The 25556-nt window shown below is 45.8% G+C and overlaps 1 protein-coding gene across 2 annotated transcripts in view; it reads right to left on the bottom strand.

The window, feature by feature from the left end:
* Positions 1-802: 802 nt before the first annotated feature.
* HECW2 (HECT, C2 and WW domain containing E3 ubiquitin protein ligase 2) overlaps positions 803-25556 on the bottom strand; it is a 176462-nt gene continuing 151708 nt past the window's right edge. For both annotated transcript variants that reach the window (XM_075430809.1, XM_075430811.1), the window contains exons 21-29: positions 25299-25412; positions 21524-21676; positions 19425-19523; positions 17951-18080; positions 17223-17369; positions 16646-16760; positions 15793-15878; positions 14883-14995; positions 803-9574 (exon numbers count right to left, since the gene is read on the bottom strand). In XM_075430809.1, coding sequence (XP_075286924.1) covers positions 9463-9574; positions 14883-14995; positions 15793-15878; positions 16646-16760; positions 17223-17369; positions 17951-18080; positions 19425-19523; positions 21524-21676; positions 25299-25412 — 1069 coding nt within the window. In that variant the 3' untranslated portion in view covers positions 803-9462. The remainder of the gene's footprint in view (positions 9575-14882; positions 14996-15792; positions 15879-16645; positions 16761-17222; positions 17370-17950; positions 18081-19424; positions 19524-21523; positions 21677-25298; positions 25413-25556) is intronic.

Consider the following 25556-nt stretch of genomic DNA (forward strand, 5'->3'; position numbering starts at 1 on the left):
AAGCACAGAACGACGTTTTGCCGTAGCTCCCTCAGAGCCAGCACGCCATCTCCTGCCATACCTGCAACGGTCAGTTCTGGAAAGGACCCCATCATTGAATACAGATACCCACCGCATCCAAAAAGCATTATCATGTTCTTATTTAATTCAGGTAGTTTAAAAAAATCTGACTTTTTGCCCATGCCAAAATCCCTGCAAGAACCCCACCACATTTGTGCGTAGGAAGGGAGTAACTAGTACCATCTGTAACAAAAGCAGGAGGAAATCCTTTGTGGGGGCCACCAGCTTCTATTAAAGACAGAAAAGTAGATTTTTCCCCTGCAGGTATCTCCCTGTGAAGACACCGCGCTGTTCCGCGTTACAGCCAGTGTCGCTGCCCCATGCAGGAGCAGGGACTCTGTCACACGCCTGGGCCTCGCCAGCGTGTCGGCTGGCTGGAGCGCCTGGCGCTTTGGTCGCTTAATTTGTGATCGTCTTAGTTCCACACGTAGCTCTTGTTCAAATTATGTTGCATATGGCCCCAGAATCCTGACTTTCTCTGCTTCCAAAATTACGACTTGTAGCACGCCAGACTCCACAGGCCACCAGAAGTCACGCAGAAAAGGTGATGTAAGAAAGAGTATCTTGTGGTTTCTCTCAAGTTTTTAAATGCTGCAAAGGACCCAGAATGATCTAGAGACAAGAGGCACTCGTTTAAAAAAATGTTACGATATATTCAGAGGCACAATAAGAGAGTTGATTTCCAAAGTGGATTTTGTAAGAAGATTTATTTGAAGTGATTTCATGATGAAACATGGGTCTTAAACAAAATAGAGATCAGTATGAAAATAAAATTATACACAGAAAAATCTTTTCCCCAAATGTTTTTGAATAACAGGAAATACAACGCAACAGTCCTGTATCCAATGGAGTAGCCAGTGATGCAAATCTGTGAGCAGGCAAACACGATGGTGCATCCCTTGCAGCCAGGCAGAGCGGGACACACGGTGTGACCCCGGACACACTCAACACACTTCCTACCTGCGCTCCCTGCCTCAGAGAAGAAACGTGAAATGTCACGCAACGCACGTGGAGAAAAGGACACGCACCGTCTTAATGCCTGAAGCACGTAGTCCCCATTCAGCGTTTGGTGAAAGACATACACCAAATTCAGGTGAAACCTCAACTGGCTTGTAGAAAGACAGAAAAACTTGGTATTGCCTTTGATATACAGTCTTGTGGACACTTAACTGAAAAGTATGGAAAGGATTAAAAAATACACCACCACGTGTGTAAAGAAATAAATGCACACTCTGCATTCTCAGTGCTGGAAATTCTTTAAAAACAAAGAGCTTGGTATAAAATTATATCAAGTAATTGTCAAAAATGCGGGAGATGCACCTATCTACCTGTTCGTTTCTGGATGCCTGCAGCCCCACTACAAAGACTTGTAAAACCGTATGCGTTTCAAACATGCTGAACAACCCGACCCGTCGCCTCGCAAGGGCAAGGTCTCGCCTGACCCGGGGGTGCCGGTGTCCCACACCACACCCCTTGTCACCTTCTCGTGCTCTACCATCTCCCCCTGCCATACCGTACCAGCCCTTGCAAGCACAAATGTTAGGTCGGGGATACAAAAAGCAGCCTTGCCGATCAGGATTCGTGGATGCCCTCAAGGCTACATCATTCCAAGGAAAAAACAGAGTACTAAGGAAAAGCCTCCTCTTAAGATGATCTGTGTACTTCATGTTATTACAATTCTTCCTCCTCCCTGCAATGCTGATAACAAACAGCAGTCTCCTGAGCGCTGCAGACTCACGGCAGGAAAATGCCCTGCTGTAGGGAACTACTGAACGGTACGGTCCAACGTACTAGTTGTCTTCTAGGGTAGGACTCAGAATTTATATAGAACCCTTACCTCCCCCTCCCCAGCTACCACGCTGAAGGAGAACACTTGCAAGGAATTCTTCTTTTGACTCTTATACCGACTTATCCAATAGTCTTGGCTTTTAGGTAAAGAACCACGTCAGCTCTTAGGCAGAGAACCAGATCCTGAAATCTTCCTACCCCCTGACACAGTATTTTTTCTGATGATGTCATCAGAGCATGAATGGCATCCAGACTCCCATCAGCTTGGCCAAAGCTAACTAGATCACTGAGAGTATTTTTATCACCTTAAATAAGCTTTAGAAATGTCCCATCAATCCCAGCGTGCCAAAACACCCTTTGTGGGAAGTCACAGTCCTTAGGCAACCATAACACAAACCCCAGCCATCTAAACGCCTACATTTTCACACATCTAAATGTTAGGGATTTGGCCCATCGCACTGAAAATGAAAGTCATCTTCGGTAGTGGTGATTTAACTCCTTATCAGATACTATTTCTCTTGCCAAAAGCAGCTAGTAACAAACACACTAATTACTGGTACAAACAATAAGAGTAAAGAGGACTTCCAGACACCACCCTTGTTTTACTCTGAAGACTTCATTTTGCTGAAAGTAATCCAAATTAAAAAAAAAAACAACTCAAAACCAATAAACCAAGAAAACCAACACAGAAGTAAGTTTTCTGATTGCGTACTTTAGATTTGTGAAACTTTGTGATTCGGTGAAACGTGTCTTGCAGCGGCAGTAACAGGAATGTGTTTCAGGGTGGACAGGCATTCCTCCTGGGTGCGTTCTCACAGCCTGATTCTCAAGCCCAAAGCGTCCCTTTTTGCCCAGCCAGGGTGCCCTGCGCCCTCCTTGCGCAGGTAGCCCGCTGCCTGTCCCCACTCTTTCAGTCTCGTCCTCTCCCTAGCGCTGTTCCGCGGCCGCATTTCGTACGCTCTGTCTGCCGCGTGGCACTGCCGCATCTTATCATCACAGCACCTACAACTGCATTCCTCCCTTAGCATTATTTATGAGGCTTCAGAGATTAATTTGCTTATTCAGGCAGTCATCTATTTTAAAATTACTCAGCTCCAACCTCTGACTGCAGTCAGCATGGCAGCCAAATATGATGTCTCAGCAAAATCTTCTTTTATTGACCTGATTCACCCTGCTAGATGAGTATTTCTAACAATGAAGACTGTAGCGCTCGTTGAAAACGAGAGGTGCCAGCCAGTGGAGGATGTCTGGAGCCACTCCTGCTGCAGGTGACAGGCAGTGCAGACAGCAACGAGCCTTTGGAAGCAGCCGGCTCCAGGGCCACATGACACAGCCTCCCCCCGTGGAAGGCTCGGTCCCCACCACGGTGATGAACCAGCTGCTGCCGCGCCTGCTGGACCAGCACCCACCGGCCCCACTGCGAGAGCTGCTCGCCCCTCCAGCCAACAGCCTGGAGCTGCCCACGGCGGCTGAGGAGTTCAGAAAACATCGCAAGAAAAATCCCCTGCCTCGTTATTGATTTTGCCAAACCAAAACAAAGGGACACTCTACCCCTGGACACTAATCAGCTGTTCTCCAAAAAGCTTCTATGACTGTTTTTCTTAAACTGCTCCCAGAGCAGATGTCAGAGTAACCATGACCCTGTCGACTCTCTGGACGGAAGGGAGCTGCCCTCGTTGCAACGGAGACCAGTTTAATTCCTGATGAAAAAATACAGCAGCCCCCTCTGAGACCATAGCTGCCGTCAGCGCAGGGGGTCACGTTGGTCTCCGGGCCGCTGCAGGGCTGTGTGCCATCAGAGGGACAGGCCGCTGGCCTCTGGAAGGCAGCCCACAATAAGGGAGACCAGAGTCCTGGGGAGCTTTGTCGGGCTATACATTTAAAAGCTGATTACGTTGATGTCAGCACAAAACTATGTTAAATTAGTGGAACAATATACCTCCTGCGTGCCCAGCAACAGCCCTCTAAGTAGACCAGGTTTCTGCTAGGAGGGGCTGAGTGAGAAGTTATTGAAAGTTCTACAAAAGAAATAACTGAAACACAAAATACAGGTTTCATTATTCAGCAGTTTTTAAAAGGAGGAAGGATTGGAAGACGCATAGCTCAGCTCCCTTTTGCATTCACCATAACGTGAAGAGATTTGTCAGAATACACCTGCAGTTAAATTTTCATTATTACTGTTCTGCAATGTAATCTGACTGCATTTGGTACATAAAGAAAACAAGTTCAAAATTCCAATTACTGACTTAGAAGGGGGCTAATCAATGAGTGTAATTACTTCACATAGTCCTCACGAGACATTTTAAGCGCATTTTGCACACCTGCAGATATGACACGGGACTGCAAGCTCTCCAGAGGAGCCCCTGGCTGTCACCCTGTCACCTACGGTCAGGAGGAGCCTCTCCAAGCAGTAACCAGGAGCTCATTATAATGTCACGGGTATCAAAGAGAACTTGCAAATTAATCATGAGTTTATCTTAAAATACCTATAGCATAAGATGGCAAAGCCTATGAAGCAGAGCCCTAAACGAGTTTCAACCTGAACGATACCCTTCTTCACGGTAAAATTATTTTAGGAAATACTAGAATGTTTGAATAAAAAACTTTTCATAGCAATGAACGTTTTAAATAGTGGTAGTCTAGTGCTGCAACCAGTCAGCCTGAACCCAGACAGAAGCACTGTGAAGCTCGTGGTCTATCTGAAAGAGATGCAAAACATAAACCAATGCCCACTGTGAAAACTGTGTCTTTATACGGTCAGATTTATGGTTTTGCACACCGCTAACAAAAAATGGGTTGTAAAAAGGCTCTTAGCCTTACTGGCTTTACCATTAAGTTCTTCTTTTCCCCTACTATTTATGTAATGAATATTTATTTTTCCAGCAAACAAGCAGCTTCAAATTCAACCCCTAAATTTTTTTTAAATTGTAAAATATTCAGACAAAAAGTGAGACTGGTCCAACGGCAGCCCCTGCGGCTGCCCTAATGCAACGGTGAAGGATCCCGTACCTGCAGCCGGTCAGCTAGTCGACCCGTAACATCTCTGCAGTTCTGTTTCACCCCACACTGCTGAGCCGAGACGCAAACAGGTTAAGAAGCCAGGTTTGAGTAGCTACTCTGCAATGTTGCTTGGAGTTCAGTTTGCTTGGCCAGGGAGGAAAGGATGCGAAGGGGAAACAGCAGGGGTGGCTGAGCAGTAATATGGGAAGGTTAACCTAAGTCTGTAATCTTACGACTGGAGACCAGACTTCTTGCTCGACTCCCATTAGCACTAACAGCAATAAATTACCCCTCCACATAAAAACAATACCAAGAAAAACATAACTACTAGCATAATTTAATACAAGTCATTTTCCTTTGCTGAAAAGAATTAACTTGCTTTTTGCTCCGGGAAATGAACTTGCAGAGGCTGCCGCAGACCCCCCGCCCGTGAGCAGCGGTTCCCCCAGCCCGGAGACCGCGCGCCGGCAGGCGTCTCCGCAAACCTCCAAGCGACCGCCGCAGAAACCCAGCGAACAGCCGCAATTAATGCTGCGGAGATTACAGTTACCAACAGGATGACACCGTTAGGAACGCTCCAGAAGGAAGCTTTGCTTTTTTTTTTTTTACTTTTAAAGGATTAAATATACACGAGAAACCACAAAACTCTTTTCTTTCCTATAATTTTAAATTTCGCAAACTACCAGCCCCGTGCTCTGCCAGTTTAACTCCTGCCAGAAACTCGGTCTGATGTCTTGCCAGCACCCTGCTGCCCAGATTTTCAGTTTCCCCGACGATCACATGCATCCCCCCCATGGCCCGAGGCGAACTGCCTCAGCGCCGAGCCGCGTGGTGCCCAGCAGCCCGGCGTACGCAGCTGGATTTCACCCCAGGTACTCTCCAAGTCATATTAACACCCTGTTACGGTAGGTTCACAACAAGGATAACGAAAACTATGCTTAAAAGCAAAAAAGGCAAACATTTGATGAATACTGAGGGAAGACAGCAGGCAGGGGTGGGGGAAGAGGCTTGCTGCTGGTCAGCGGGATCGCGGGTGAAGCTGGATGTGATTTTGGCCCGACGGGCGGCTCTCCCGCGGTACCCTGCAGCGCGACAGCGGACGGCCGTCTTCTGCCCGCTGTGGGCGAAACCCCTGCTCCCCCGGCTGCTGCCGGCCTGCGGACGTCGAACGGGTCGCTGCCTGCCACGGCGGGTGCCGCCCTGCATCGCTCCATCGGTCACCAGCTCTGCGGGGCGCTTCGGTTGAGTTTTGGCTGCTTGTGGCCAGCAACGCGTGGCTCCGCTGGCCGGCAGAGCGGGAAACGCGGGCACCGCGCCGTAACTCCCGCAGGCACCGCCCCAGCCCGACTCTGCCCGATGGAGATGCCGCAGGCTACGTTCGGAGAAGGCGTCATCACGCTGTAGCTGAAGGGAACCTTTGGTCTACTCCAGGTTGACTGGCTTCCTTCCCTCCCGAAACGCAAAGCTCCTTGGCACCGTCTGGAAGCGCTCTGAGGGGACAGGGAGCTTTCAGAAAGGCTTCTCAGTCTTTCTCTCTCCGGACCCTCTTGCCTGCCACAGCACATCATCAGCAAAAGCACCGTGGTCGCCTGCTGCGGTCATCTGCAGGACATGAAAGCTGGCTTCACTTGGGACGCATTTACTGGGGACGGCTGCCCACGCTGAAGGGACCACACTCCACACCGCAGCCCGGAGATGTGCGGATCTGAGAAAGTTCAGGCTTCCTTTCCTGCCCTCCCTCCCTGCTGATCTCTGCAGAGCAGCAGCATCGCTTGTGTCGTCGCGAAGAGCCAGCCAAGCGCTCGAGGCACCAGGTAGCAAACCCCTCCTCACCTTCCAACGGCATTTTTCTGGAGGCCCCCAGGTGATGCTGGCAGCAAAGGAGGAAGAAGCAGCTTCTCCTCAGTCTATCTTGGTCTTAATGCTACAGAGATTCTGTATTTTTTTTTTTTTAACTGGCAGCTGCCCCACGGGTGACCCTGTCTTATCTTTACAGAATACCAGATCCTCATGACTGATTTCAATTATTTTTACATGCATAAATACAGAACAAATGGGTGCAGTAAATAAAATTAAATAAAAATTGACAAGATGCATTTATTGTTTTAGTTTTGTACAAAAGCATAACTTAAAAGGCAGACTAGTATAAACTGACTTTGTGCCAAATATTGAAACGTTTCATTCCAAAGAGTTTCTAGTTCAAAACTTGTAGGTACAGTTTCTACCTGGGAAATCTCCTTTTGAGACCACAGGTAACACAGTATTGTAAAATCAAAATTCTGCAGTCCTTCAACCCATCCAAAGTCGCATTCTGCTTCGAGTGCCAGATTTGTAGCTACTCAGTGAATGGATCATATGAAACACGAGCCATGCCGGAGTGACCCGATGACAAGTCAGGTTGCCAGACTGCTCAACCGTGTTCTGAAAAAAGATGTGCATTAGGATCTGTGACATGCAAGCTTAGCACAGACTGATAAATACACGTGTAAAAACAGGGTGACGTGTTTGCATTTTTCTTTGCTACTTCCTATCAACCAGAAGTAGCGTAAGAAAACCGGTGTTACTTAAGCGAGTCCCAGATGTCATGCTGAAGCTCAATTATTCCTGAAATAAAAGAACGCTTCCACTCTGATTTTGCAAGTGGGTTTTCCTTTGCACAAGTAACATCTCAGAAAGCCTGAAGGGTTTTCTCAGTCTTTGCCACCACCACGGCTGACCTGCCTCCCAGCGTGGAGGGCGGAGCGGCAGTCTTTGCCGACGCCATCTCCACAGGCGCTCACCTCTGCTGCAGAAAGCTCCCACAAGAACAAGCAGGACACCTCCCTGAGATGCCCTTCTAAGGGTCTCCAAAGCGAGAACGTCGCTTCCAAAGCTGCTTTTCCCACAGCTTGCTGTGCTTCCGTGCTACCACGAGGGCCAGCGCAAAGCCAGATGCGTCTTCTTGTCACCCGGTATCCAAGCGCGACTTCCCGGGCTTCTGAAGTGTGGCGGATGCGCTGCGGGACAGCAGCTGCCCGAGGAACGGCGCGCAGCTGCGCAGGTGTTCCCCAAGACCCTCTGGAGGAAAGTACCAAAGAGATGCGAGCAAGCCTCGTGTGTTTCAGCAAAACGAAGCACAAAGAAACTGGGGTCCATGCAGCGCTTGATCTGCCATAAAAACCTCTTGCAAATAACGTTTGATAAAAAAACTACTTATCAGTGAAAATGCGAGCTATGGACAGTTCCCATCTCGTAGGTGCTCACCAGTACGGGGCAGTGGCGTTGTGACCAGTGGCTCACCTCAGAGTAGGTTACTCGTGGGGTTCCGAATGAGCCAGTGTTTGATGGTGCTGTACAAACAAAAAGTTGTGGGGAGTATGTGAAAAATTCGTAGTAAACTCCAATGCACTAAGTTACCCAATGCATGAAAAATGACTCTGATGCATTTAAAATAAATGCATATTACAATATCACACGTAGTATTATAAAATTATTACTTATGTGCACAGTCCTGGTATCTGTAGACAGGGCACCGTGAAGAAAGCCTGGTTCCTACGCGCTTTTACAGGTACTTGATAGTGATGCAGTTTGCTATCGGTCAGATCATGATGTCCCTTCAGCTTTGGTACATTCAGTGCAAAATACTTCTGGGAGTTTTTTTACTCTTATAAAAATAAAAGGCATTTTTTTCCCCTTGAGAGTGCTTAAAGAATAAACACTAGCAGAATGTCTGTTCAAGCATGGAAAGTGACAAAAGACCCGAAATGGCATTGCAGTTTGCTTGTTTCCTGTGTACGCTCTAAGAAACAAAATATAAGGAACTTATAAAAATAAACAGAAGTCACCGTGTTAGGTTTTTTTTTCCTGATATGCTGTGATAAATTGCTAGTTTCTTCTTAAAATAGTTTCCATGCAGTATAAAGCATAAAATCAGTCTTACGAAAGTTCATTATAATGGCTCATCGTTAGTCACACACCCCTGGCAAACCCATTTCCACGAACCTCCTCAGCGCAAGCCACTGCTGTCACCTCCTTTGCTGCTGACGTGCCTTCCAGTTCACTGCTGCCTTGGGAACTGGAGCTCTCTGGTGCACACCACGCAGGCTCTCGTAATCTCAGGTACAGCAAGTACGGGATACGCTGTTACAACATATGGCATGAAGTAATGTACCTTCATGAATTAAAAAAAAAATGAACACATTGTACAATTTTTTGACCATTTCCTGGGTAGATAAAGGGCTGAATGATTTCACATTTTGACTTGAATTTTCTGCTGAACAGCTCTGATGCAATCCAGCGCTGGGGTACAGGTCAGTTTTGCAGTAGCCAGGCTGACCACAGCACGGGCTGACGCTTCTCCTTGGCTCAGAACACAAACTGCAGGCGTGCGGCCGTCCTGAAGAGCCGTGGCTTGCAAGGCTCCGTCTCCCCTGCCCATCAGGCACACTCTGGTGGCACTGCAGAGAATTCTGCCGCTACCACAATGCTTTTTGCTTGCTTCGTAAGCTCTTTCATGGAACCGCATTATTTGAATTGCACCGAAAGACCATTTTCCTCTAGGAAACCCAGTACAGTTCCTCCCTTGAGAAGACCGATCCACGAAAGTCCAGTGAGCTGGGCACTGTGGTTTGTGTGTCACTCCAGTCCAAAAGTACTCGTCTCTTCAACTGCTGTCAACAGTTTTTCATACAACATAGAGAATGATGGATAAGGGGGAAGGTCCAGACGATTGAAACAAGTGTGAGCCCTGAGGGGGAAGAACAAAAAGAGGTGATGAAGAAGTACATTATTTTAAAAGTTCAAAGAGAACACAGAGACTGGTACGTGCTTGCGCGGAGAAGGGCAGATAGTATTCTTTCAGAAGACTTCTGTCAAACGATGTTCTCCAACTGAACAGGCAGTCAGGTTTCATCTACTTTGTTCTAATTAAAATAAGCCAGTCAGAAGCATTTAGGAAGGTCTTTAGAAACACACGGACAGCCCAAAAGGCGTGGGATAAATTTTATCCACTACACGTGCATGAGAAAAGAATGATATAACATGGTAGAACTCCAATAGCCTGTTCTGAAATCTTCGCTTTAAAAGTGTCTTCTGAGAAGTAGTATTTTTTTTCTGTACTGATGATACTTGCATACTATATTTGTAACCATAAACAAGGTATTTCAGTACCCTGAATATGCATAAGATTAATTTGATGACATATGAACAAACCCTCTAGCTACACGGGAAACAGTCCCACAGTGGCGACGGACAGACAAATCAGACGCTCTGCCTTCTCCATTTCCTCGGCCTGGGGAGCGAGCTCTTGGGAAGGGACTGCTCGTGCTGATGTACCCGGCCCTGCGAGCCAGCCACCTTTAGCATAATCCTTCTTGTAATTACACAAAACTACGCAGGCACCTCCAGCACACCACCCTGCTTTCTTCCGAGGACACCCACGTGGGTTATTTCTCAGTTTCCATTCTCCTCAGTTTTTTGACAGACTTTAAACTGACTCTCCAAACCTCCTCCAGGAGTGAAAAGGGAGGCCACCAAGGTGCCCCCTCGCAGCAGAACCGTGGGCATCACTGCCCGGCCGCAGGGCAGGCTCAGGATAACGCCTTCTGAAACACGGCAGGGGCTGGGGCTGCTCTAGTGAAGCAGGCAGTGTAACTATCAATGTGATGGGCTCTGGAGGAAGAAACGAGGCAAAGAGCAGCTGGAGGAGGCATCTTTTCCACTATGAAGCTTTGTACCAAAGCCTTACCTTGGGCTGACTTTAGAGGATAAAAACCTTTAAGTATTTTGGCAGGTCTCTGTTTACAAACACTTTATTCTTTTGTAATAAAACACATCACAGAGTTACTTAAATACAGTCCAGCTGAAAAACAAACTTTTCTGGCAGTGACCTGCCCTTCATCAGTATGACCCGCATTAAGTGTAGATGTATAAAGTCAACGGCAGGATTGCACAAGCTCCCTCCTCACAGTAAAAGCAACTCCTCGTTTCACTGAGCCACTCCCAGAAATCTGAGGGCCTGCAACAGACCTGCACCGAGCTTTCTCGGAGCCAGAAAGAGCTGCCTTCCATGGGAGCAAAGTTATTAATCGCCATTTCAAGTGGCTCTCAGCTCCCAGCTACGGGGACGGAACGTGAGGTGGATTAATCTCGTTCATTAAAAACACGAGTCAGTGACAAGCCCTCACTGAAGGCGAAACACCCAGTTCCAAGCCTTACAGTGCCGTAAAAATACCAGGCTGACAAAATGCACAGCCAGCACAGGTCACGCCGGTATTACACCCACGGTCCGAACGTCCAAGGCGCAGTCGCTGCCAGGAGCCCTGCACCTCGCAGGCTCCCCGGGCGCTCGGAAGCGCCCTGCCCGCAGGCACGGATCTCCCCAGCCGGTGTTCCAGCTCCTCCGTCCGGCCGACCCTCCCAGGCTCCCGGGGAAGGGCTGTCTTCCACTCCTTCACCTTCCCAAAAACCTTACACCGTACTGCCTGTGATACAGAGGATGCTACTGCGCTTCCTGCAGAGCACTTTAAAAACCAAACCAATAATAGTTTCCCTTTTGAAGAAAGAGGCTGACTGAGACCCAGCAGCACGCGGGGGCTGGAACTGGGTGCTCCTCGAGTCCAGCGCAGCGCGCGGCAGAGTCCGAGGCAACCAGCGGCCTCACCGCACGCTCCTGCTGCACGGGGCTGGCAGCCGCTCCTTCGCGCTATGGATCGCGCTGTGTGGGCTGCGAAACCACAAATTACGGAAGAAATAGTCTGTAATTAGCAAGGGATTCATTACAGACTGGTTCAATAGCAGGCCGGCATGTTGTTTACATTTATTAGGAGAACTGAGTTTTATCTTCATTTAGAGGGCAACTTCGAAAGTGCAATCACCTACTTTGGAAAGCCAAGTCCTGAAATGAGACAAAAACGTGAGATCTTTGTCTTCTGAGGGAACGCACGCCTTTCTCACCTTAGCAGCACCTTTGCACATCTTTGAGAAGAAAGGTTTTTTATTGCTCTGGACAGTGTTTTCCCATTCCAACTCTGCAAACCATGTGGGCCTCACGCTTTATGACAACATGAAAAACCACCTTGGTTCCTGAAGTCTAGATTCCTAACTAATCTCCCCTTCACTCTGATTACAGCAGTAGAATAGACTGACTTGGAGTTGACTCCAGCAGGCAGCCGTAAATGCTGCCCGCGTGCGAACGATGGCGTGCACACAGATGTGACGCGCCGCACTGAACCCGCAGCCAGCCCCTCGGCCCGGGAGCGGGCGGAAGGAGCAGCCGTCTCGCCGCTGGTTTAGCGGAACGTACGACACCGTGCGAAAGAAAGAAGTGGCATCAGGGATAGCAATACTTCAGCTAAACCTACCTACAATAATCAATCTTTTCAGGGCCTTGTACGTGCTACTGACTTACTAGCGTAACGGACGGCGATACCAGCTCGGCAACCTGACACACGCCCCTCGGAAGCCCCACGGTTTTGATTGAGAAGAACTGATTACACAGCAGTCACCGTGGGAACAAGGTAAACATCTAGGGAGCACTTGGGTGGCTACATTCACAGCTGCTTAGACCACAGTCCCATAGCTAAGTAACTGTATTAGCTGCCTTCTGTGTCTCAAAATCAGGAAGAAGAGACAGCGAGGGGCCGTTTTCATGTGTTTTCAGCAGTGCAGCAGTTTTTTAGAAACAGAGGAAGAAACACAAAATGCACTGACTTGCTGAGTCGTGGCTTTTGCCACCCTCTCACCAAGCACTAACAGATTTGACAAACGCTCCAACTGAAATCGAAAGGGCAAAGCACGGCTCTGCTAGGAGTGCGTGACGGCGCCTCGACACCGACGCGCTGGCCATCTGCGTGAGAACCCGCGCGAGGCCGGGCTCCCAGGGCAGCGCCCTCGGCAGACCCAGCCCTGTGTTTACCCAGGCAGGGCTTGTTCGGAACCCTCTGGGAAGTTTGCTGCTCGGGGTCGTTGTGAACAATGTCCTACCTTCAAGCCAGCACCACTGGGTGCTTGCAGTGTCTGCAGCTGGGGAGACGCGGGCTGAAGCGCAGGAACCAGATCTGTCGAACGCCGATACTCCCTCCTGCTCAGGGCTCAGCCCGTGTAAGCGTAAGCGTGGAAGATCATTTATTTTTTATGAGATCAAGGTTCCACGTACGAACGCCAGGAACTGCCAGCTCACGGTAACTGCAGGTGTTTGCCATATGCAGTTGTTTATTTTAACAAAACAAGCGGGTTGTTAGTTTGTTTTAATTCTCACACTTTTACGTTAAAAACTACCCACAGAGACAAAAATCAAATGTTTCCTAAGCAAGAGAATCACAAATGTGATTTGAAGGGCACAATACATTCTGCCAGGTGTTGGCGTTTCCCCTGCTCTTGCTGAACACCTTCCGGCAGCAAAGATCCTCGACGTGCTGCTCCAGATTGCTCTGCAGGAAGCGGCTTTATTCTGGGGTTTCCTACAACCAGAGCTCTGGGTAACCTCTGAGAGGAAATTCTGAGCAGCCTGTTCAGGCACGTCCTGACCCTGTGCACGCTGCAAGCTGTGCGTGGTAGCACCAGGAATTCCAGTATTAGAGAATATATGGAAAAACTCCCACAACCCCTTTTCTTACTTAAACTTACAAAGAAATCTGACATTTTGAAGTCAGAATTGATTTTTAAAAATCTTAATATTTTTCCTTTTTAGACAGAATCAAAGCTAGTACACAGGTCAATCACAATCAAACTATAAAGTGGACTTACCGGGCTACAAGCTATTCCTAGGCCCCCAAAAGACATTAGAGTATTTGATTTGAAATAGCAATTTCCAGAATTTGCTTATCTTTAATCCTCAGCTGCCTGGCTCTCGTTTGTACGGTAACCTGGCAAGGCGGCTTTGTTTAACGGCCGCCTGCTGCGCCTGCGGATTTCCCAGTGCCACTTCTGCGTCTCTGGCTTTCGCAGAGCGGTTCAGACGGCAGCCCGCAGGCAGGAGCCAACCCAAGGGACGTCTCTGCCCCTGGCTTCAGGCTGGAGGAACAAGGTAAGTGGTGGTGGCCAGAGAAACTCTCCATGTGTCTGACAGCTGCCTGGTGTCTAAAAAGAGACTCTGAATGCAAGCTGTTCCTGAGGAACCTTGTTTAAGAGGAATGGGCCAGGATTGGGGTTGAATTTCCTCCATGGATGTGCCCAGCCCAAACGTACCACCACAGGCTACGAGCAGCGTACTAAAGGTGAGCTCTGATTAAGCGGAGTTAGTTCACTCACCCTCCACATGCTCATCTGTATTTCTAACCACTGTTAACCCATTTTAGAGGCTGCAGAATTACAGAACTGGATGAAAGGAACCTTCCAGAAACGTTTCGGCATGACCACAATACAGAAAAGGCTAGAACCTGCCTTGTACAACTCAACTCCTGCTTTCATACCTTGGACTCTCATGCTCGTCCTTCGCCCTTTTCACGTATTTCAACAGACCCTATTTGTGCTCTTTGAAATCTTCACCCCTTCTCGTCCCTGTGCTCCCTTCTCAAAATACACTTCTTCCGCAGTTCATAACTTGTCTCTTCCATATTTGTTAACTCTCTTCAAGTCAGACAAAGCATAAAAATTACGTGACTAAACTATACCGTAAAGGCTGTGCGTGTCTAATCCAGAAACTCCGATACTAGCTTTCAGAGTCACAGGTCCTGTTTCATTTTAATTCATATTAATCTTTGCTCCTGAGTGATGAACTGCATGTTCAGGAAGTAAATACTGCACATTTAACCAAACTATAACAAAATCAAATTCAGAAATAGTTATCATTCTAATATAATTTTCCATGAAAAAGACATTATAATACAGATATCAGCTGCAGTTACACTGCCTTGTCCATCTCGTGAGAAAAAAATTGGAGTTAAACAAAGATGGATGCATCAGGCACTGAACAATGGGTAAGTAAATTTACATGTAAAGCACAGTATATTTGCATACTCAGTGACAAATTGTTCATGTTTCTCAAACAGCTCATCTCTTATCCCGATAAGCGATATCCTGAAGTATCTCTAGCATTAACACAGACACGGTTGTACCTTGGAAGAGCAGTGATCTTCCCCCACTTCTCCACGCAGAACCTTCTCGGACCATTGCTCCCCCGCAGCGAGGCAAATCCTTCATAAGGTATGCTGGACGTGCCTGTAACGAACTGCCAGCGCAAACACATCGTCACGGGTGGTGTGGGTTAGAAGTTCATTTACATCAGCGTATCACGGAATTCCAAATGCTTACGTAAAAGCATTTGCAAAATAAGGAAACTTGTGAGGCACAAGCAATAAATGCTACTTGAAATGGAGGGTAAGGGAAAACAGAGCATTTCCTGACGGGGCTCTAGAAGAGACAACTTACCAGATTCATTTCTTTCAAAGGTTTCTCTTTGGAAGAGCAATTGTGCTACATAAATACTGCAGAATAAAACACTATTGATATCAACTTACTTAAACTTAGGCCTAAGCGAGTTTTTCCCTACTGTTTTTATTCTATATTAAGAGGAACTAAAAGAAAAAGTAATCATGTATGGTAATAGCTTTGTGTTAGGCCTTTTTGGCTATATGGACTTCAATATCTTCATAAGCCATTATTAAATACTCTAAGCAAACCATCATTAAATACTGTAAGCAAAGGACTGAATTCTGAAGGTTAGGCAGACTGCCCACTGGCATGCGCTGAAATGCTGTCTGTTGAGCAGACTTAGTTAGAACCTGTCATGAACAGATCAAGCGTTTTTCGACAAATCAGGGGCTACTGAATTTGTAATGATCTGGATACAATAAGAACTTCTCACTAACAGACGTGACAGGGACATATTAGCAGACATCTCTGGCTCTCCATCAAAGGAGATGCCCTGCACTGCTTTTTACAGAAAGTTTTTGAGTACTTGGGACTAGTTTAGCACCGAATTTTAACGACGCACACTATTTCTACTCAGATCAGCTGCTTTCTTACCTGTAAAAGTCTGAGTCGTTGCTCATTGTTGAACCTTTCCACAGCAGCCCAGAACCACCGAATTACGATGTGATTGTCATGATAGCCTGTTAAAACAAGAAGAGCCTTTACACCTTCAGGTGCTACAAAAGGGGTTGAGAGAAGAGTTCACAAGTTTTTCCTAGTTCGGCCCGAGTCACACGGATGACACATTTCCTACCCAATTGCAGCAGAAGACAGGAGGGGAGAGAAGAATAGCCCTAAAATGCTTAAAAATCTTAAAGACAGAGAATTAATTTACTATGAAAAAAAGGAGTGAAATCTTGTTTGCAAGCATTTGGCCCATTAATCAGTCACTAACAGGAGTGCCAATCCTTGAAATATCCCAACGCTGTGCTTTTTATATATCCAAAGCTACCAATGATGCTGCAACCATCTCTCTCAAAGTAGTTCCCAAATCTTGCACTGTTCTAAAACTATCTCAGCTGCCAGCCTGCAGTCGCTGGGATCCCTGTAACTTCTAATTGCTGTCTTTGAGAGCGGGAAAGAGGCAGATCCTACTAGGAGCAGTTACCATTTCCATTTGCCTCCAGTGTCGGGGCGGCACTCCACTGGCGTGCGGGTGAGCACGGGACTTTCTGCGGAGAAGCCTGCTCTGTTCTGCTGCCCAGACAAAAACAGGCAGGCAAGAGCTGCCTGGGGAAGCAATGCAGCAAACTAAAATGGGCAAAATGACCTTCTCCTGATGCAAACTTCACCACCGAAACTCAGAAAATTCTAAAGATGCATCTCATGGGATGGTTCTTCAGCGTCTCAGAAACGGGGTCACTCCCAGCCCCCAACCCTGTCAGTGAACGACTCAAATGAAGACTACCTCCTCTGTACTCCGTGTTGTTTCTCCAGTCGCTCAAGTCAATTTCTGCTGTTCCAGCTATGACCAGTTCCAGTTCCCGGGCGTCAAACACAGACACGAGCCTCGCATCAACCACCTGCGAACGGAAATAAAAGGCATAGCAGTATTTCTTCATTTCTTGATTTAAAATACTAGATGTTATTCTGTCATGCTTCAAATTTGGGCAAGTTTCATTATTTCTAAGCATTCGAAGGATTGGTAGTACATCTCAGTCTACCAAGTTACACCGAGTACGGCATGCACGCAAACACTCGAAGGCCCAGTGAAGAACCAGACGGGCCACTTCTGCCAGCATTCCCTGCTGAGCATAGCAACAGGGATCGACAGCAGTTTCCACTTTCGAGCAGACACATAACCATAGTGTTTAAGTCAATGACTGACAACGATTTGATCCCTCCCGCCGCTATCCATAAGAGCACTTCTCATTCTACGTGTAGCATCTGCTTTTTGGGACTCTGTATTCAGGAAATGTGCATGAAGAGAAAAGTATTTTGGGATGATAAAGAAAGAAAGTAAATTTCATTTTGGAGTTTGTTACCTCATAGAAACCACGAACTAGACTTTCTGTTTGTTGTACAACTCCTCTCTCAATTCTCCACTTCACCATTCTTTCTATATATTCTTTCTTGTTCTTTTCAGTGACGGGGATGTTGGCACCTCCTGGCTTCAATTCTCGCTCTGTGATCTTAGGCAAAAAGCGACCCAGTGACCACACAGTATTATACAGACAAAAGAAAGAATTACAGTAATTTAAACTATTAAGTTGAAGTAATTCCTCAAAAGCACTAGCCAAGACTGACTTTAGCAAACTGGAACATGTGAAATAAGACAAAATACAACAAATCTTTTTTGGATACAATTGTACTTTAAATCCCACTTAGTCTGAAGAATCTTCATATTTAGCACGAAGAATAAGCTGAGAAGAAGAAACAGTCTTCACAGTGGTTAAAGTAGCGACGTCTGCTAAATAACATTGTAACAAAGGTGTTGTAATACCTTTGCAATGCTAACTCTGCTGCAATTAAATTCAGGTAAACTACCTCCAGCAAAGCAATCCAAAATTCTGGTATTTCAGATAGTCTCCAGAAAATCTCCTTAACCAGAAAGACCCGTTGGACTGGTTGCAAATAATAATTCCTCCTTAGGTTTCACCATTGTTTTCATCAAACAGAATTTTATAAAAACAAGTTCAAATCAGCTTGGAATGACAACCACTCTTCTTTCCAAATAAATACACACGGAAATCAAATTAAGAATCTCGCACACCTGCCCAAAAACTTCTTCATTGACAGTGAACGTGAGATCTAGGATATCATGGATATCGTTGTCTTTCATCCACTGCAAACTCTGGTGAAACTCCTCGTCGAGATACTCCAGGTCGCTCAGGTCACAGAGTCTAGCACGGACAAGGAGAAAGCACACAGAGAGAGGTGAGGGCAGGGCCGCAGCGCTGCTCAGCAACCGAACGCCGTCAGGTAGGACAGTCCTGAAAAACTGACCGAGAATGGGAGCCCAGAGAAAAATCGATGGAATAAAAGACGACACTACTTGAAATCTCCGTTTCTTTGCCCAGTAACAGCAGTTACTGTATAACACAAAATGGTTTTGTTGATATCGAAAGCTCCAGAATTTATTCACTTGAAGGCACATTTCTTTTTAAGCTCACGGTGAGTCTGTCCCATATTTCCGGTGAAGAATATTTTGGAATTATGAAAATACATAGATTGAAGAGACAAAAAATTCAAATCATAAAAGAAATTGTAAGTTTTTATAACAAGCAACTACTATCCTTTTTGCTTATGTGACTACACCGCCAGCTCTCTGACCTCTTCACTGCGCAAGGCAGTCTGTTCAGCTGCCCTGCTGCCACGGCTGAACGGGCATTCGGCTGTGTACGACACACGTGGTTGCCCCATCATTTTTTATTTTGCTGTTTAGAGAGTCACCCAGTTCAACAACTAATTTAATTTGGCAGTCACACAATATTAGTAGTAAAGTCCATCTGGGCTTACTGAAACGATTCTGTCAGCGTTTAGGTACTTTTAAAACAGACGTGCAGTAGGAATGGATGCATTACTCCACACTACCAGAATGTATGATGTTTTATACAGAAAACATCCTTCCAGACTTCTCAAAAACAGGTTTCAAATGTAGGACAAAAAGTGAAGCACCTTAAGTTCATTAGGTCTTAAATTCCAGACACGCTGAGCAAGCGCAGCTCTCCTTGCTTCAGCCAGAACAGGAGTAATCGTCCCGAAAATGAGCTCTGCAGCACATCAGAGTGAAGCTCCTCTGAACGGAGCCTGCCAACAACCAGTCTACCTCTGAGAACGGGTCTCACAGTCTAAGTTACGAAGCGATTCACATCCCATCCCACGAGTCATTACAAGGCAAATGAATAAGCACTCTACTAAACAATCTGGAGTAAATCCACAGCATTGCATTGTACGGCTTCGAATGTAAGATTTTGTAGGAGACAGCTGATAACATGGCTAAAACAAAGCTGAGGTTTTCATACGGATCAGAAACGACTTAACGAGTTATTAGTAACTGGCTAATAATCACAATCAGAAACCAGTCAACTTTTAAAAAAAAGTCCTGGACTGAAATGAATTTATTAGATTATAAATAATGGCCTGTCTTCTTTGATGATAAAACATCACAATTTCTCCATACAGAAAATGGCACTGTCCGTGGGGAAGGAACCAAACAAAAAAGCAGACAGAACACTTCTACTCACATTCGGAGGAGGGCTTTATAAAAGGGCCGTGTAAAAAAGGCATCTAGCAGATACTGATGTATCAGAGCAAGACCAAGAATTCGACCACTAAACCTGAACCTGGAAGAGAAAGAGTTACAATCGTTATACTGAAACTCTGTGGTTTGTACACTGCTCTGTCATCAAAACCTACATGTATTTCCAAACAGCAGTTTTAAATCAGATAGCTACGTCTAAACTGTGGTATTTTGGTTTTTTTTTCTTGTGTTTCCTTTACGATCTTAGTAAGGCACAGAAAAAATGCAAGTCCACAGGGTGTGGAAAATCCCTCAGATACCTAAGTTGCAACTTCTCAAAAATGTCAGACCCGTCTGAACCCGACCAACCCCCGCCACACTAGCCTCTTCATGATAGCCACTATTTTCTTCACACACCTCACACAGGATTAACTTCGTGTTACTGGGAGGCCAAAGGTTTTCCTACCCTTTCCCAGCCTGCCAGTTCTTGCTGTCTCTTTCCTGCTTAGAGCAGCTCCTTGCTCCCTCTTCTGACTGGTGACTATGGACTTCTAAGTATCTTTTCACAAACAGTGTCTGGAAGCTTTTCTCTGTATCACAGTGCTCTCCAGCCCTACATCAATGGGATCTAAGCAATTTCCTTCTCTCCCCCCTCCCTTTTTTCCCCTACTATCTTCATTTTGTTGGGTCTGTAATGAGGGTTGAGGGGGACGGAGCTTGACAGATCTGAGATCAGACGGCAGCAACTTTGCAGCAGGTGGGTCTTAAAAAATATCGCCACGAGAATAAAGATCCACTGTGAAAAATCCTACACATCTCTGGAACCAGATGTCACTCTAATGTTCTTTTTCAAAGAAAACAATGTTTCTTCAACTTTCTGCATCCTCTTGGAAAGATGAGCCTGTACACAGGCTTTGCAAGGCGAGGGTGCGACACGCCGAGCCTTCTCCCCCCGTGCACAGCTGCTTGTCACAGCTGCGTTTTCCGAATTCCCCCAGAGGCTGTACCAGACCAGCGCTGTCACTGGCACCAGCACTCCCAGCAGAAGAGGGGGTCATGCCTCCCTCCCCGCCAAGGTCTCCGGTCCAGCAGTGCAGAAGCCAGGGATGAACACAAAACGTTGGCAGAAGCTGCAGAGCACATAAGGTTTTCTCCTCCCCTTGTTCGAGACTGCTCTGCTTTCCCAGTACAGCATGCGCCATGCGTTGTTGCAGTACTGGAGCTCAACAGGTCGGTCGCTGCAACTAACTGAACTGGATGCAGCCAACCATTTAATTTGCTATTAATTTTTAAAACTAGTAATGAGATTCCGTTCTGATACTCATTCTTCGTATCTCGCTTCCAATTAACAAGAACTCAGTACATATCTGTCCTCCACAGATGAGCACTTGTCGTTCCACTGTTACTGTAATCTAATTGCCTGCACCACAGAACTCACTGTTCATCTTCACAGCACAGCTTTGCAGACTTCTGGTGATGCCATGGCTTAAATCAACTGAGGGTGATTTGAACTGGCTTATAATTGTGAAAATGGGATTATGTAAAAAGCCTTGATAACTGTTTTGGAAGTATGTGTGTATGTACAGACTTTGCTTGGAGCTACGTAACCAGTGGTCTTCTCCCCGCCCCCAGTTAAGATACCTCCATAGATTTCCTTCCAATAGATATGTTGGGTTTTTTTCCACAGAGACCTCTGAGCTTTTTAGGAAGACTCAAACAAATTACATACCGTAACATCTGCTTGAAACCTCCCTTAAACTCCTTAGTTGACAAAAGCCCAGTGTTTCATTTACTTTTATTAATATGCACAAAAGACTAATATTGCTTTCATGAAATGACTGCTAACGTACAAGCAGCGCAGAAAGTGGTGTTGTGAGACACATGGTGCATGTTCCAGTTCAGTTTTGCTGACCTTGTGAGAAATACGATCATTTAAAACCACAAGAGAAAAGAAAATCAGGAAATTCTAAAGAAATGCAATTATTTTGCTGCTGGTTACACAGATCAGACTCTGTTCTATGTCTGGGCACATACGAGCAGTTGCCTACAAGTGGGAACAACAGAAAACTTATCTGAAAAAACAAAAAGAAAAATAATTCTTACCACTCATGGTGATTGTCTACAAAAGCAGACATGGGACTTATTTGCACTGTGTAGGTATCATTGGCTGAATATTCAAACAAGCCATAATACGGATTGAAGAGCTCTCTAGACACCAGGAAAAAAAATTCTCTTGAAGGTCCACTGTAGTCCAACCTTTAAAGAGAAACTTGACGTTACTACAAAGTGCTCATTGTGTGCAAAGAAACGCTTTTTTGAATCTACATTCCTTATGCTATATTTTAATTAAAATTTCATAATATTTTAACCAGAACCCTTATCCTGCAGATTGCTTAATGCCAAGGTATGCGAAGTCCTCGTGGGGCAATTCTGAAATGGAACGGCTCAGAGGAGGACTGGAATGAAGTGCTCTATGTGGGCTGCTCTCATAAAAATGTTGGCTCCCGCTGTCATGGCCTCTTTGCCACAGGAATATAACCAAATAATTGGGGGGGGGGGGAGCATGGAAGAGCCAACACTAGACCTATCTGCATCTGACAAATTCAGAATGAAAATGAACCATGGCCATATTTTGTCTTAGCAGACTTGCAACAACTGGACGATTGGAAGGATAATATTTCTGTTTTCCCTCGCAATATAAACTGAGATTACTCCAGTGATTTATCTTTCTTGGTCTAAATTTTCTTGTCTGTCTTCCAAACCTGAGTGCCTTTAAATCTCTTTTGGAGAGTGCACTTCCTTTGGTTGTTTGGGGTTTTTTTTTGCTATTTCAAGATTCCAGCAGTAACAAACAAGGGCTCTAAATACCCCCTTCTTCCTGAATCATAAACAAACTCACTGCTGACAAAGCACGGAGACTCAATTTTGACATTATGCTGCAGGTCACCAGTGAAATGAGTTAAGGATGAAGTTAATGCTCTAGTAGAGTTGGAAAACAGAAAACTAGGGTTTTTCCTGCGGGGAACAGAGATTATTATAATCCTAACAAATAGATATCAAGATGTATCTTCTCTACACTGAAGATTTCACACTTGACTTTCACGAAGGTCTTGCTTTGGTATTAAGTCCGCTTTCACATAGGTCTTCTGCTACTGATGTTTTGGCTCATGCATGAACTTTTACAGAAGACACACACAGACCAGAGTTCTTTTTGAGGATGAAGCTGTCAGGAAAGCAAAGGCTAGGTACCATTATCAAGTTGAAGACAAACCTTCTTTCCTCTGTTGAATGAAAAACATTTTCCCTTCAGTCATTTGGAAGCACTTTGCTTCTGTTAAGCGCCAGAACTGAAGTACTGAAACAGATCCTTACCCTGGCAAGCAGGGTGGATTCCGACCTCAAATTGCAGAAAAACACCAAAATGGTTTGATACCACAGACAACTGTTGGATCTTCACCTTGGCACAAATACCACGATCAAGTAAAGGGTCATCTGGAAGACTCTTGCAAACTTCTGGGATAAGCAGACTGACCATGAAATCTTCAGATAGCCTAGAAACTGTGTGCTTGACTACCAGCCATTTCCTACAGCTCTTCTTGTATGCAGAGTTACTGTGAGTCATCTTCAGTAAATCAATCATGAGAGTCCTGCACTGCCAGTCAGATTTATCCCACAATTAAAGGCTTGGCACAAGGGTGAGAAAACTTCATACAAGAGGTATGCAACCACACAACAGCTGCAACTGTGGGGCATCTGGGTACTCGGGAGCAGAGCAACATGTTGTTGGCAACATGACTCATGTCTCCTAGGAAGCACCACTAATAATCCAGATTTTACCACACTCAAATGCAAAGCAGCTTCTGCCACTAGTTAACACAACTTAGGAAAAATCACTTTCAGGAACCATATTCTTTGCATCAAAATTTTCTTAATTTATCACCACATAAAGTATGAATGCAAACCCATGAAACCAGCATCACAACTGCACGACTGTAGAAGTTGAAGATTCAAGGACAATACCAAACATTACGAGATTCATGATACAAATCCTGTGAACAGCAGGAACTGAGCTGCCCCAGTTACTAACTTATACACTAATAAATCAATAGTTACTAAAATCTTCCAGTTTGTGAGGATTTCATTATCCATTATTTTAAGGTTACAACTCTTTACCGAGAGGAAAAGAAACGCAAGAGCAAACTCCCACTGAAAAGCTTGGAAAAGGAAATGGAGGAGCAAATAGGAAACAATTAACTTTCAGTATTCCTCCTCCTCCTCGTCCTCCTCCCCCTCCACCCTGACCTGCCCTTCTACACCTAGCCAAATGAGTAGCTTGATGTGATCCATACCCTTGCACCATCTCTGATGAAACACTGCTGCTTGCACACATCCTTTCTTCATTCAAAATACAGATTTGTAAATAGAGACTTGACGTCATTTTAACGTGACTTTGCTCTTAATTAACTCCTCCTATTCCATTAAGAAGAAAGTCTTGTGGAAGGCTGGGTGTAATGGGAACAGGACGTGCCCCCCCCATTTCCAGGTCACTCTTCATCTTGCCGTGCCCAGTGATAATGTGCAAAAGCCTGCCGGCTGATGAAAGGAGCCAGTCTATCTGGACCCAGCACTCTCTCCTGTATGATTTTTAAGTTTTCCCTTTCATTTTTAAATCTGAGCCAAGGCTGCAGCTGCAAAAGCAGAGGCTGGCAGGGCTGCGTAAGGCAGGCCCCGTTCTGCATCCCCGCCCTGCTCTGTCAATGCAGCGCCGTCTCCTCCCGCACCAGCCTCGCCATTCCAGTTCGGAGGCTCTCCGCCGACAGCACCGTGATGGCATTTACGGGAACAAGTCCACACTTGGCTCTCAGCTGTCAACATTATTTTATTCTAAGGCTTCAGGGAGTCCTTATTAACACCAAGGACTTCAGGGTGAACTTTAAACAAACAACAGGATTTAGGCGGCTTCAAAAACAGATAAATTTTATCTAATCTTGTATGAGATGTTTCTATTACAACTTCGCTATTTTAAAGACTCAACAATGCACACTACAGCACTCCAAGAGCTCTGTGCTGCAGCTTCCTAAATAGCAAGGAATAAAATGTTGAATTTCTTTACAAATACATTCACGAGATGTATCAATAAAAATATTTATGCCCAAGACAGCAAGCTTTAAGTTCTGACAAAAGGGGGCACAAATCGAGAGACAAAAGAGACAAAATCGTTCCAGTTTCACTTGCAAAGAAAATCTCACCACGTCTCCCTTTGCAATGCGCATCTCGCAACCTGTAACACGTTCGACTGTCATCAGAGACAGACTGAGCATCCTCTGCAGTGACTATGAGATGTCAGGAATATTTGTGCTCATCTAGCAACAGCCCAGCTGCTTTCATCTGCGGCCTGGCCAGGCAGTGAGCACCTCCCGCAGCACTGAGGGCTTTCAGCTCCCATGGCCTCAGAGAGGAGCGGAATCCAGGACTGAGCCTCTAAGCCTGCTCCCGAGGCACCCTTCCTCCAACTAATGGCAGCTGTCTCTTAACAAGCGCTGCAGACCCAGTGTCAGCACTGACAGAAAAGAAGTATGAACAACACAAGAAAGTTGTTTGTTTTTCCTCTGCTTTCCCAGCAACATTCTGAAACACACACCAACTATTGTGAAAACCCACATAAACACATGCATTACTTCTGCAGAGGCAGGATGCGTTACATTTCACAACGCCTAAGAAGTCATCTCGAACAGCTGTACGGCCTAGGCTTATGTATGTGGCATTTCCTGACTGTAATCCTTCCCCTTTTCTCTGCAGACCGCAAGCAGCTTGGTGAAACAGCAGCTGCAAGACACACTGAGGTCTGGGATCCCAGTCACTTCCCCGTTCTACTCACCCTTCTTCCCCGACAAACGTGACATAGAGTTTATTTCTCTGCAGGTCTTTTCTTGAGTAGCCCATGATCTGGTTAAAGGCATCTTCTAGCAAGTGATCCCTCCTGATGATTAATCTGAAATAATTTCAAAAGAGCAATTCGTGAACACAAACCAGAGCTGGAAACATCTATTTACACTCCAAGGTTACAGGGTGACTTCACAGAGATACACATTTCAGCTGGACAGTTTAATCCAGACCAGGCAGCTTCTGTCTGTCA

Source organism: Opisthocomus hoazin, chromosome 9 (genome assembly GCF_030867145.1).
Source record: "Opisthocomus hoazin isolate bOpiHoa1 chromosome 9, bOpiHoa1.hap1, whole genome shotgun sequence".
Lineage (NCBI taxonomy): Eukaryota > Metazoa > Chordata > Aves > Opisthocomiformes > Opisthocomidae > Opisthocomus > Opisthocomus hoazin.